The 13,665-nt window shown below is 43.1% G+C and overlaps 1 protein-coding gene across 1 annotated transcript; it reads right to left on the reverse strand.

The window, feature by feature from the left end:
- Positions 1 to 2,442: 2,442 nt before the first annotated feature.
- On the reverse strand, positions 2,443 to 6,032 carry Lrit2 (leucine rich repeat, Ig-like and transmembrane domains 2). Its single transcript, XM_050140713.1, has 3 exons — positions 5,923 to 6,032; positions 4,851 to 5,632; positions 2,443 to 3,182 (listed from the first exon to the last, which is right to left on the reverse strand). The coding sequence occupies exons 1-3, from the start codon at positions 6,030 to 6,032 to the stop codon at positions 2,443 to 2,445; spliced, it is 1,632 nt and encodes a 543-aa protein (XP_049996670.1).
- Between the last annotated feature and the right edge of the window lie 7,633 nt (positions 6,033 to 13,665).

Genomic DNA, 13,665 nt, shown 5'->3' on the forward strand with positions numbered 1-13,665 from the left:
ACTTTTCTAATTTTATGAAATAACAAGGTGCTTTTGCAGTTTGATAGTCTTAGGTGTTGCTACCTACGTGTGAATTTGTTTAAAAGACCAAGGCTGTCTGGGTCCCACTTTTCCTATCATCAGTACGGGGTGTGAAGGCTTGTTGCTGTGAGGGCAGCAAGAGCAAATATATGCAAACACCTAGTGTCTACTTTGTAGCTACTGATAGAGCTCAGTTGCTATTCTTAGATGTATAAGGTGCATTTGAGGACGGCTTGCCGTGGCCCACATACAAGAGTGTGTGTCCTGGAGTACAGGACCTTTTACAGAGCCTTACACATGGATGACCCACAGAGAACGGAGGAGGACAGGTGAAAAAAACTGGAAGAAAGCAGGAAGACACTCTGTAATCCATCTGTAACTTGGAGCTTTTTGGCATCTTCACTCCAAGCAAGAGCTGGCAAGATGTTTTGGCATCTTGTCAGTTTGGCATCCAAACTCCAACCAAGAACTCACAAGATATATTACTAAGAGAGGATGAGAGGTTTTGTCTTGCAACAGCTCTTCCTCAGAGCCAAGCTGGCAAATGTGGTAAAAGGTGGGGATGAGAAAATGGTCCTTGTTTCTCAAGACCTTCAAGAGTTCTGTCTGCATGAACAAAGGTGCTTTGTTGTTGATGAGAGGATTTCACTGTGCTGATCGGGTAGTCTTGAATTCATGGGCTCTAATAATCCTCTTGTCTCACCTTTCTGAGTAGTTGATACTACAGACTCCATTTTTGTCACAATCAGAGCTTTCAGAGAATCTAGACTTTGAAAACCTTCCATGGGTGTTGGCATCAGTTGGCAAGCAATTCCTCTTCTCTGATAGTTATCAAGACTCGCACCATAGGGAAATGGACTGAGATAAATGAGAAGATCCTAAATGAGGCCCACGGCTATGCCTGGTATATGGACCCATGGAGGTCCCTTTAGGAAGATCAGAAATAACTAAGGAGTGGAGGGGTCGGCTGCTCTAAAAGACTCAGTTTCCAACATGAGGTGACAATGTGGCTTTTTTTTCTACCTTTAGTATAATAGTGTCTTAGAGTTTCCATTGCTGCAATGAAACACCATAACTAAAAAGCAAATTAAGGAGGAAAGGTTTATTTGGTTTATGCTTCCAAATCACTGTTCATCAAAGGAAGTCAGGGCAGGAACTCAAAGAGGAAGGAACCTAGAGGCAGGAGCTGATGCAGAGATCATGGAGGGTGCTGCTTACTTGCTTGCTTCATGTGGCTCATTCAACTTGCTTTCTTATAGAACCCAGGACCACCAGCCCAGGGATGGCACCACCCACAATAAGCTGGGTCCTCCCCCATAAATCACCAACTAAGAAAATGTCCTCCAAACTTGTATCATATAAAGACGCTTTCTTAATAGAAGTTCCCTTCTCTCAGATGACTTTAGCTTGTGTCAAAAACTATACAGTACAAATACAGAATTTCCATTTTAAAAGGTTTATTTCTTCTTAGAAGAAAAAATAAGAACCTAAAGAAATTATGTAGGATTAATTTCAATATCAGTATTGCCATTGATTTTTAAAATGTTATTTGACCTGCCATTGGTTCTCACTACATCTTGATGAGTACAGTGGTTGTAGTAAGGTCAGTCTCTGACTCATTTGTAGAACAACGGGGTACATTCTCTGTAGACCAGTGCCCATCATCTGCTGGATATGTGATGGGCAAATCATTGACTTTTTGAGGTCAAATTTCTTTAGCTAAAGTACAGTGTATTCTGCCATCCTTTTCAGGATAATGCATATGAGATGTCCTGTGCAAATGCTGTAGGGCTATGTGCATACAGAGAATAGCATTTATTCATTTCTAGCCACTGTCAGCATAAATAAATGATCAGTTTAGTGAAACAGAGCTCTATTGGCTTTAGCTCTACGAAGAGAAATACTGTGTTCCTTTTCTTATGTTTGAACTCTGTCCATCAAGTTGCTTGATTAGAATATAGTGGATGACCAACAAATACTTGTTCGACAAATGGGTGGAGTCAAGCTGTTCTGTCATAGAAGGTTTGTTTTAGGGGCTGGAGGTGTTGTGGGATATTTGTACACTGTGTGAAGGTGTATTGCTGTAATTGGTGTAATAAAAAGCCCGAATGGTCAATAGCTAGACAGGAAGAAATTGGTGGGACTTCTGGAGACAGAACAGCCTCTACAAGGAAGAAGAAAGGCAGAGTGACCAGCCAAACAAGGAGAGGAGACAAGGAAAAACCAGGATGTGACGGAACACAGGTGAACAGAAATGGGCTAATTTAAGTTGTAAGAGCTAGTCAAAAACAAGCCTAAGCTAATATAATAATATAAGTCCTGGGTCATTATTCGCAGGCTGTTGGACCAAACATACTCCAACCAGAAAGCTTGCTATGTGGAGCTTATTCCATGGTGGGTTGTTAGCTATTACCCCCCCTTTTATAGCTCCTCATTCTCTTCCATGACCCTGTGACTGTCTCCATCCTCACAGACAGCAGGAAGATCTTTGAAAGAGCTATCCTTGCACTGTGGTGTGGCTTGCGGACCCCTGAATGCTTTCTTGTGCAGAGAGCAGCAGCCTAAACACCACTCACAGCAGTTGTATGGCTCCTGGGCTGCCCACACATAAACACCCACAGGCACTGCCAGGAGCACAACGCACAAGACCACAGTGACGTGCAAGAGGTGCTCACGACCCTCCAGCCCACCACTGTCTTTGCCTGTCACAAAGACCACACACTGGCCCTGGCCTGGAGGCTGACTCCTCAGGCTGAGGCATGCTTTATATTCGGTAGCAGGGAGAAGGTCATCCACGGTGTAGGTGTTGATCCCAGGGCCGATGTGGACCACTGTCTTCCTGGGAGCCTCATCAGATGCAATGTAGAGAGTGAACCACGGCTCCTCCGGGAGGCTGGGCACTGTGAGCCACTCCAGCAAGATGCCATGCACTGTCTGCTTGACCACTCGTAGGTCAACATAGATACTGCCCTCTGAGGAGATGGATAGAGAACGCAAGGCAGGTATGGCCTGGATTGGCTGGATGTGGACTGAGATGACAAGGGAGCTTCTGCCAATGGAGTTGGAAGCCATACAAGTATAATCACCATGGTCTATCACGTGGGCCGCTGGAATGACAAGCTGGGATAGAATGGTATCTTCGGCAATGGATGAGGCCGACACTGGGTCAAAAGAAGAATGAAACAGCTGTGCATTTCTTTGACAGATGCTGGGAAGTTCTAGCAATGCCAGGCCTCATGTTAAAATCATGGTTACTATTTATTAAGCCTGTACCTTGCATCTGAGGTTATCTTTCTGGAAACTATAGAGTATGCATTTAATTTGTATATAAGGTGCTGAGGGTTGGAGCAGCTGATTAACTTATCCATGGTTGTTCAGAGACAGCAATTATGTGGAGGCCATTCTCTCTCTCTCTCTCTCTCTCTCTCTCTCTCTCTCTCTCTCTCTCTCTCTCTCTTTTCTTTCTTCCTGGTTATAAACTGATTGGCCTATTAGCTCAGGCTTCTTATTAACTAATTCTTATAACTTACATTAGCCCATAATTCTTGTCTGTGTTAGCCATGTGGCTTGGTACCTTCTTCATTGAGGCAGTCACACCTTGCTTCCACTGAAGCTGGGTCATGACTGCAGACTGAAACTTTCCCATAATTCTTGTTGCCCTGCCTCTACTTCCTGCCTGGTTGTCCCACCTATACTTCCTACCTGGCTACTGGCCAATCAGCGTTTATTAAACAAGTACAAGAAACAAATCTCTACAGGGTAGAACCATTGTCCCACAGGTGGACATTCTTCCCTCTAAGGAGAGCATACTCTTTTAACATTAGCTATGCCCACTTTGGCCCTGCTGAGCCTAATATCATGGCTTAAGGAACTTTTTCCAAATGGGGTGATTAAGAGATATCATGAGCTCCAGATGAATTTTTACCTCCCAGATCTTCCTCAGAACCTAGAAATCAAATACATAGGCCCCTGCCTCCTTCAAGTACATGGTCCTGGGCAAAGTGCTTAAATTCTCTGAGCCTCAATTTTCTGTACCCCTTCAACTCCATTTCAACTGTTCTAGACAGAGGAAGAGTTAAGAAGGTAAGAATGTCCTTCCAGCTCTACCATGCTCCCGGGGAGCTCTTGCATGATTTCGGAAAATGCTGATACCTACTCTAAGAAAGGAGTTGCAATCTTGGGTCCTAATTTTGGGTCCCAGAAAGTCATTTCTTCCCTGCAGGCCCTATTATAATTTTGAGCTAATACTGTCTGATTACAATAATAGAGATTATATAGTCAGTCGAAATGTAGGACTTGCTATCCTTATCTTACAGGTATCACTCAAGGGGACACCATAGAAGTACATATGTAAAAATAAATATATTGGCCCTGGACCCACTCACTGAGTTCAAATCTCTAGAGCAGGGTCTTATAAAGCTTATTTCAAATAAGAACCTATGCGTAATTCTGGTGACTCTTTTTAACATAGCCTTTAACTAGAAATTTTAGGATTCTAAAATGTTAGTATTATGCTTTTCATCTAGAAGGTTCCCCCAAAATGTATTTGTTCATATTCAATTTTATTAACATATGAACATATTTACATACTTATAAAATCACCAGTTCCAGTATATCCATTTCTCTGAGATCTGCATTTACCTACTTTAAACAGTGCTGATAATGGAATAAATACTCTCTTGGACTCTTTTTTGTTCTGGAGAGCTAATGCACAAATATGCCAATCTTACCTGCACCCATCATTCATGACAAGGACAGTTTAAACCTCCTGTAATGAGACAGAGTCCTACACTGCCCCCATATATACCCAGAGGGTACACCAGACTTACCATCGAATTCTCTCCATGTGCTCAGAGGATACTTCCATGTTATGGTTGGTGAGGGACTGGCTTTTGCCAAGCATTGCAGGGTCCCATTCTTTCCTGCCTGAATAGTGACATTCACACTAGGAGTTGAGATATTCGGCTTCATACAAACACTAAGCTCAGTCTCATGTAAAAGCTGCCCTGCCTTAGAGACAGGGCTCTGGCATTTCAGGTAAGAACTCACCAGTATGAGTGGGGGACCAATGGATTTGATAAACTGAACAAAGCCCCTTAACCGGCAGTCACATACCCAAGGATTATTATGTAGTGCCAACACCGTGCTGCAGAAAATCTCAGCTCCACAACCATGCTGCTGGCCTTTCTGATAGGCTGGCCAGTTCAAGAAGACACCCTTGGATACAACTGTCAGCCTGTTGGAGGATATGTCAAGGTATGTCAGGTTGGCTAGGAACTTGAGAGCCAGTTCGGGGAGTGTGTCAATCCAGTTGTGTTTGAGATCCAAGACCTGTAGACAAGGGGTGGCACGGAACGCTGTCCATGGTACTGAACGGAGTTTGTTCCCCTCCAGTCTCAGCTCTCTCAGCTCTGGCAGGTCCTCCAGGGCGCCTAGGTGGATCACAGCGACACTGTTAAAGTTCAGCCAAAGGTATTTCAAGGTACTCATGTTGGTGAAAGCCCCCCGGGGAAGTTCAAATAAGGGGGAGTTTTCAATTCTCACTTGCTTGAATTCATCAGGAAAGTTGCTTGGAATCTTTCCCAAAGGCATTCCCATGCACTGTAGACTCCTGTGTAAGAAAGCAGAAAACTTTGATCAGCATAGGGAGCCTAGAGGTGGTATTGGGTGGACACTCTTATTAGACATGGAGATTAAATAAAAATAGACTTGAAATGAAAGATATTGATATTAGTAAACATGTTCTGCTCGATAAACTGCAGAACCAATTAAGCTGAATCCCACGGAGATTTAGCTGATTTCCCACAAGCTCTAAGCCTGAGTCACTCCATCTGACTCCTAATGAAGGCCCACTCCCCCCTCTTCCTGTTCACCTTCTGGAATTTTTTCAGCACATCGCACCTGCCAAAACTCTCCTCTGAGCAGGTGCACCCTGGCAGACAGAGAGGCTGAGCTGCATGCATATCCCAAGAGACCAGAACTTGCAAGAAACAGTAAAAAACAAAAGCCATATTTATCTTTAGGCAATGCCTCATGTGTTTTCAGGAGGTATGGTCTCAGCTTCTGTGTAGCAAATCCTATTATTGATAATCCATGAAGATGTAGGTCAGCACAGCAGCACTAAGGCCCCAAATGCTCTGGGCTCTGTTACAGCCCAGCTCCCAGGCTCAGGCCATGTGAGCTCCTTCCATGTGGAAGAAGTTGGGCCTCTTAACTAAAGTGAGAAAGTCCACCAAGCTCTGGCTCTTGATATGGGAAAGAGAAGTATAGGTCAGACATCAAGTTCTATTTTGCATTGACCTTCTCTCTGCCTCTTACCAAGAATCCAGGGAAATAATCAGATGCTGCAATCCTGAGCGCCATGGGTCAGGACTTATCCAGAATGCATTGCATACTCCCCAATTCACAAATAAACCCCCAATTCCAGCTACTTTCTAGAAGGGAAAGCAGATGTGAGCAATGAAGCAATTGTGTGATTGTACCCCCTGCTTGTTGTCTGATAGCACCATGGGTAATGTACTTAGTCACACTTCTACTGCATTATGACAGCTGCTTCTGGAACTCATGTCACGAGAATCAGCTATACATCAGGATGCTCCTTCGTTTTGCAGTTTAAGAATATAAAGCCAAAGCTTTGAGGTGTGAGGCAGGAAGCTTGACAGCATCTTTTCCTTGACTTATCCAAAACTGTTTCACACCACAAAGATCAAGTCTCAAGCTTGTAAATGCTGCCTATGGTAATCCATATTGTTCTACACTCTTCACTCATCCAATATTTATTGTTTATTCACTGTAAGGCATGTTTGTCAGGCACGATAGTGGTGCTATAGATATTTCCTTATTTAGTCTTCCTTGTGCTTATGTTTCTGAGTCTGGAGGTTTGGGAAATATCTTTTAACCTGTGAATCCATGTTTATCCTCTACAGAATAAGAATATTTCTTCACTAATCAATGAAAGCAACATATAGGCAGAAGGACCAAATATTAAAAAACATCTCACAATTTGTCCAGGAAATGTTTAGACTGGCTAAAGTGCCCAGCACACAGTAGTTGCCCAATAATCCACTCCCTATGATGACAGAGTCTTTAGAGGAACAGATGTATCAACTTTCTTATTAATTGGGGAACTTAAGAAAATACCAACTTTCCATGGGTCCTTGTAAAAATTCATATATAAATTATACCCCACAAAAGGCTTCTGGGAGAACAAATCCGCTCAGTATCTAACCAGTGAGGGGAAATGGGTCACCAACTAAGCTGCTTATGTCCCGGGTTTCCCACTCACGCCAGAGGCATTTGTGGGCATTTCTAGGCGGTTTAACTCAACGTTTCACTACATCTTTGCAATTCCTTTCAAGGCAAAGAAGTTTACAAAGACAGAGTGTGTTGTGGACACAAAGTCCTTGTAAGATATGTTGCTGTCATTACATTCAAAAGACGAGGAGCTGATCCACAGTTGCAAGGAGTGTTGTCACAGAGCAAGCGCCTTCCCAAAGCAGCATGCTTCCAGCGGCAGGTGGGGAGGACACAGTGTCTGGTCACTTTGACCTCAAAGAATCAACAGAGTGATTTTTTTCTCCCCTCTGCCAAATTTCCTAAGACTTAGTTAGGCTTTCTTCACTGGACTCTGCAGGTCAATGGGTGGGTATCTGAAGGCACAAGTAAGTTGCTTTCTTTCCTCTTGTATCCAAATAGAGTAGCCAAAAATTAAAAAAGAACCCTTTCCTACGATGTCTACTCAGTGTGCGACTTAACATAAATTCAGACCTACTCACTTTCCTACGAGTTGTCTTAGAGCTTGTAAAGAACAACTACTGCCATGTCAGTCGTCTGGGTCAGTCACCTCTGCAACTCCTCTTCTAACCATCAGCCCCCCATTTTGCAAAGGGGCATAGGAAGTAGCTGTGGGGGAGGGGAGGGAACAATTAAAGCTATCTTGGTGGCAGATCCAGCACTTGGCAGCAGTTGTATCCAGGTCAGCCTTGGTGAGTGGCAGTCCATGTCATCAAACCCATGCATAATCTCCATTTCTGCCAACATGGCACTGTGTTTGTGTGCCCACAGAACAGGTCACCTTATTTACTTAGTTATTGGACTCTTCCTCTGCTGAAGTCACCTTTTGGTGAGTGTGTATGCGGGACACAAGTATCTTCACACCCTTCAATCTTTTGGAGAGATCTAGCCACATGCTTCATCCTTAGATACCTTTCTTGCCAATTTTCTAGTCATCCTCATTTCAAACTTCTGATTGTACAGCCAATCCATTGACTATAGCCCATGAATCAAATCAGTGAACATTCACCCATTTGGCTATTTCTCCTTGCAGACAAAATATAAGGCCATGTGTAGTGACTGAAGATCTTCACACTGTGAAGACTTCCCTTTACTCATGTCTTTCAGAGTTGCCCTAGAAAAGGACTGTAATTTTGCAGCCATACACTCTGGACAGTGCAGGCTGTGGTCCAGCTCGTCCAACCAGCCAGAGACCTGGGGGCAGGTTAACTATTTTGGACCACTTCTTCCACAGAAAAGACAATTATTCTCGTTATAGATTTGCCTTTCTTGTATTTAATGCTTCTGCCAAAACCACCATCCATTGACTTACTGAATGCCTTATCCACTACCATGGTATTTCACACAATATTGCTTCTGATAAATAAAATAACTTTCTTCACCAGTGGAGAAGAGTGACCGTAGGCCCATGATCATAGAACCCACTGGTCCTACCATATTCCCACCCTCCTGAAGCAGCTGGCCTTTCGACACAGTACAGAACTATAAGGTACATTGGCAGGGTTCTCCAGAAGGTGATATGTGCTCTGAATCAGTATTCAATATGTGGTATGATTTTTTCCATAGCCAGGATGAATCATGGGTTGGAAAAGGGCATTATCCACTCACTATCACCCCTAGTGACCCACAAGAAAAATATTTCCTTCCTGTTCCCATGACCTTAAATTATGATGACCTAGAAGTTTTGGTTCCGAGGGCAAGAGTGCTATGGCTAGGAAATACAACAAATTTTCTACTTCTTTTATAATGTGACATCATTAAGAGAATATCAGTGGTTATCATATTTAATTTTTGAAATAACAAAAGAGTGTCCCTCAAGGGACATTGCCACTGATTCTAAAATTTATAAATTGTTTGCAGTTATATGAGGAACAATGATATCATGTTAGGCATAATTATGACCTGATTATTGTTTTCATTTGGAAATTAAGCATGACATAAGGAGGTATGATTGCTTGTCAAGTTGACGGGGCAGGGGGCTTGTGATGACTAGTCTCAGAAGTCAACCTGATTAATCTGGAATTAACTAACACCCAAGCAGCTGAGTACGCCTGTGAGGAGGTTTTTTTTCTTCACTAAATTATTTGAAGTAGGAAGACTCACTCCTTTTTTTCTTCTGAGACTGGGTTTATTTGTGTAACAGCTCTGGCTGTCCTGGAACTTGATTTGTAGATCAGGCTGGCCTCACAGAGATCTGCCAAACTCTGCCTCCTGAGTGCTTGGATTAAAGGCGTGTGCCACATTGCCTGATGGCAGGAAGACCCACTTTTAACCTGGAACTTTCTGTTAAGGGAGGAAGATCCACCTTTAATGTGGCCCACACCTTCTGCTGGCAGCATATACACAGGACATGAAAGAAGGAAGTTGGTTCTCTTTGCCTGCTTGCTCTCACTCTCCCTGGCAAGCCCATTCTTTTACTGGTCTACTACTTCAGGATTCCAGGGTATACTGAAGACCAACATAGACATCCAACCTTGGGGACTGAACAACTACCAGATTCTTGGATCATCCATTGGTAAGCAGCCATTTTTGGACTACCTAGACCACAACCTAGAAGTCATTCTAATTAGTCCCCTTTCTATATCTATCTAGATATGAATATAGCAATAGGAAGGGTATTTATTAGAATCTCAATAGACATAGATGATATATAGATTCATCCTGCAAGTTCTGTTTCTCTGGAGAACCCTGACTTACTTGACTGGCATTGTTGTGTAGCTTAATTAACCTGTTGCCAAATGCAGTCTTAAATATCATGAGACCCTGACGTCAAAGGAGAGAGAATCTGAGGGTATTTCATCTTTATCTCCCCTCCTAAAGGATGCTTTTAGGTATTTGGATTGTAGATTTGTCTCGAGATAGTTTTTGGAGGATTACTGTGGGATTGTGGCATAGATATGAATTACTACTGGGAGACAGTTCCTGCCTTATCTGAATAGACTCTCAATAAGTGAATATCCTATTTAATCGGAAAGTGCCCCTTACTCCCCAATGTGAGTCACTTTGAGAAAGCCTAGAGCAGAGAACTGGGTGAGTTACTAAGTAGCAGATAGACACTCCTCTGTCTTCTCTAGATAAAGCCTTTTCCATTTCTATCCTTTTTGAAAGCAAAGGTTCTCTGTGTAACCCTAGCTATCCCAGAGCTTGCTCTGTAGATCAGGCTGGCCTCGAACTTATAGTTCTGCCTGTCTTTGCCTCTGAGTGCTAGGATTAAAGGTGTGTGTCACCATAGCCTGGCTTCCCTTTCTAACTTTTGACAATATTTGATGGAGATGGTCTCTTAGCCACTCATGCTGACTGCTGACTAGTATGCCAATGAGGGAAAAGCACAAGACCACATTCCAAAGCACCCGTGAAATATTCAAGCCACATGACCCATGTTTTGGCTACTGAGACGTTAGGAGCAAAGATGTTTGAAAAGCCCCTCCACAACTCACTAGTTTCATTTGGATTTTTCTTGTTGAGGCAACTGTTGATATTCTAGATGGTGGGCTCTGTTGGCCTAGGTCATTGAGTAAGTGAAGTCAAACCTTTCCTCCCTCATCCCCGCTCAGTCAATGAGCAGACTGTTAGAGCGAGACTGAATCACTACGTCCAAACCGTTGAAGTGTGGAAGCTGCTGCCATAGCATCCGCTGGATATGTCCTAACCGTGCAAATAAACAAAATGCTCGAATCCCTGGGAACTGGTGATTATCTTCAGTAGACTCAGCTCTAGCCCTCTGAATGAGCTCTGTGGGACCCTGGACTGACAACTAGCTTGCTAGCTTACAATCCTCTTTCCAGCACATAACTTGGTTTTGCCTTTTGGTATCCTGCAACTGAAAATAAGTGACTGTGGACAAACCATCTGTGTAGGCATGAGGAATAAAGTCATACTGTTGTCTGAAAAATGTATAACGGAGATGCCATGAAACATGTAATCTTATTGACATTGATTTGTGGCTCCTAAACCAGCCATCCAGGGGCTGTGGACCATAGGCTCACCATAGCCAAGGTGGCAGCTGGCCTTTAGGACAGAAAGACCAAGAATTCTTTTTCTAGGCCTTGTAGAGAGCATCCAGTTTTCAGGGGATGAGTTATACTAGAAAGTTAGAATGTAAACCAGACACCATTTATTTATTCATTTGCCAGAGGAGTCTGTTTCCAGTAGGCTAAATACTCATGAGAACAATCCAGAATGACTCTTCCCTACAAGAGAAAAACCAAGGCAGACAGAACATACAAAGAACAGTTGATACATGGACATTAAGAGGCCAGCCATCGTGCAGGCAATGATCACCCACACCCTGAAGATGGTCCTATTGGGTTTTGATCCCAGCCCCCATTTTCTCTCTTTCTCCCCTCCTTCCTCTTTCTCTGTTTCTTGGTCAATATTGGATGTACTAATTTTATTTTTTTGCTTTCAAGTTCCTGATTTTTCTTCCACGAAGTTCAACAAAGCTAATCCAATGCTGTCTCCAGTCTGTCATCTGTTCTTGTAAACAACACTTTACTGGACCACATCCATGCGCATTAATTAACATGCAGTCTGTGTTTGCCTTCCATTCATTCCATTAGCAAAGGTAAAGTCTATTGATATCCATGATCTGGTTTTGTTTACAAAAAAATTATATTGCTCCCTGATGTAGACAAGGCCGTTACTCTCTAACCAGACAATTTTTCTTGCTGATGGTGATGATTCATAAGTTATAATTAAATGCAACCTTGGGGGGGTTATCAAAAAAACCCACCTAAGTTTGGTGAATCTATAATCATGTGCACATATGTTCTTGTGGTTCTGATCCCAGGTTTTGGTGACTGCCAAAAAATTCATTGTTCCTAGTAAACCTGCTGTGAACTGAATTTCATAGATTAATATGAATAAAGGCATGATGTACAGAAATCTGTTGAAGATATGGACTCCAAAAGACACTCCATCTCTCCTTTGTTCTTAGTTCCATAAAATCAAATATCCCGGCCTCCAGAATGGGCTGCTGGAGCATTTTGTGAGGTCTTTTGCAAACAGGAAGGAGATTTATACCTAGTCAACATTCACATCATGTGAATTGTCCTGTGTGGCACCAGTTAAATGCTTTCCTTGAATCACTCCTAAAGTCCACAGTTGTTACCTGAAGATTTGATAGCCATCTTCTCTGTAGACAAGGGATGAATTGGAACACTCACTCCTCTGTAGACAAGGGATGATGGATGGGGTCTTCCACTAAGAGCACTCACTGCTCTGTAGACAAGGGATGGATGGAGTGTTCCGCTAAGAGCAGAGACCCACTTCTGTGCACAAACATTCCTGCTGCCTTGGACAGAACTCAGCAGGGATTCTCCTCTGAAGTAGCCTTCTGGGTGACCAGGAAAGCTCCTAGATCTTCTCCTAAACCAAGAACAGTTCAGAAAACATTGTAAAGGCTGTTCTATGGGAATGGGTTGGGTGTGAGACAGGATGCATATGACAGGTTCCTCTGCTGTAGATGATCCTTGGCTCTCTCCAGGCTACCATGCTGAGAGCAAATGAGCAGTATTCCTGAGAATTTATTGCCAATAAAATGTTTATCCCCAAGCATCCCAAAGGTTAAATATTCAAATTCAATGAAGGCAGCGCAATATGGATGAGCGCAAGTGGTAAGGACTTCCCTGTGCAACCAACTGTCTAACTGCCCGGTTCAAAGCTAGAGCTGCCACTCCCCAGTGGCAGTGCTACAGTGGACCATGCAGTAAATTCATTTTGCAGATGTTCTGTCTTCCATCATCACCTTCAGATGATTAGTAACTTTGTTTGACTGGTTAAAGTTGCATTTGGCCATGAGACTCTCATTGGCAGATACAATATGAGCACAAGCAGCAAGGTACCAACCTCACACGAAGAGGCCTTGTATTATTTAACTCATTCCTCTTACGTCATCCGAGAAAAGTCTGCCCTAGGTAGCCACTGTTACTCTCCACCTTGGGGCCCAATGGAACACACAGCAGAGTCGTGCCAACATACAGACACATAGTGGAAAAGTATGTATCTTAGCGCTGCAAACCAGAGTTTTTGCTTTTATTTGTTATGTAGCAGAAACTGACTGATACAAGCAAAATACTTAACACTTGCTTCTTCTCCAGGAAATTAGAGAGAACGATGATGCCTGCAGATACTAATGGCTGTTATGAGAGTCAAGTAAGTTAATACCTACGAAGTGCTTTGGACACTTGCTGGACCATAGTAAGTGCTTAATAAGTGATGTTAGCTGTCTTTGAAGTAAATGTACATGTAAGTACCCGAACCATAAGGGTGGCTGAACACACAGTCAGGGTGTGAAAGTGTGTGAGACTGAAGAGGGAGAGTGACCAGGCAGGTGCCAATGGAGACTCGGGC

This window comes from Alexandromys fortis, unplaced genomic scaffold (assembly GCF_014885135.2).
Source record: "Alexandromys fortis isolate MF-2015 unplaced genomic scaffold, M_Fortis_MF-2015_v1.1 scaffold_46, whole genome shotgun sequence".
NCBI classification, from domain to species: domain Eukaryota; kingdom Metazoa; phylum Chordata; class Mammalia; order Rodentia; family Cricetidae; genus Alexandromys; species Alexandromys fortis.

Coding starts and splice junctions, on each gene's coding strand:
- Lrit2 (XM_050140713.1), bottom strand. CDS start 6,032: ATGGCTTTTGTTTTTTACTGTTTCTTGCAAGTTCTGGTCTCTTGGGAT. Junction 5,633..5,922: donor TCAGAGGAGAGTTTTGGCAG/GTGCGATGTGCT, acceptor TTTCTTACACAG/GAGTCTACAGTGCATGGGAA. Junction 3,183..4,850: donor CACATGGAGAGAATTCGATG/GTAAGTCTGGTG, acceptor CTTTTGACCCAG/TGTCGGCCTCATCCATTGCC.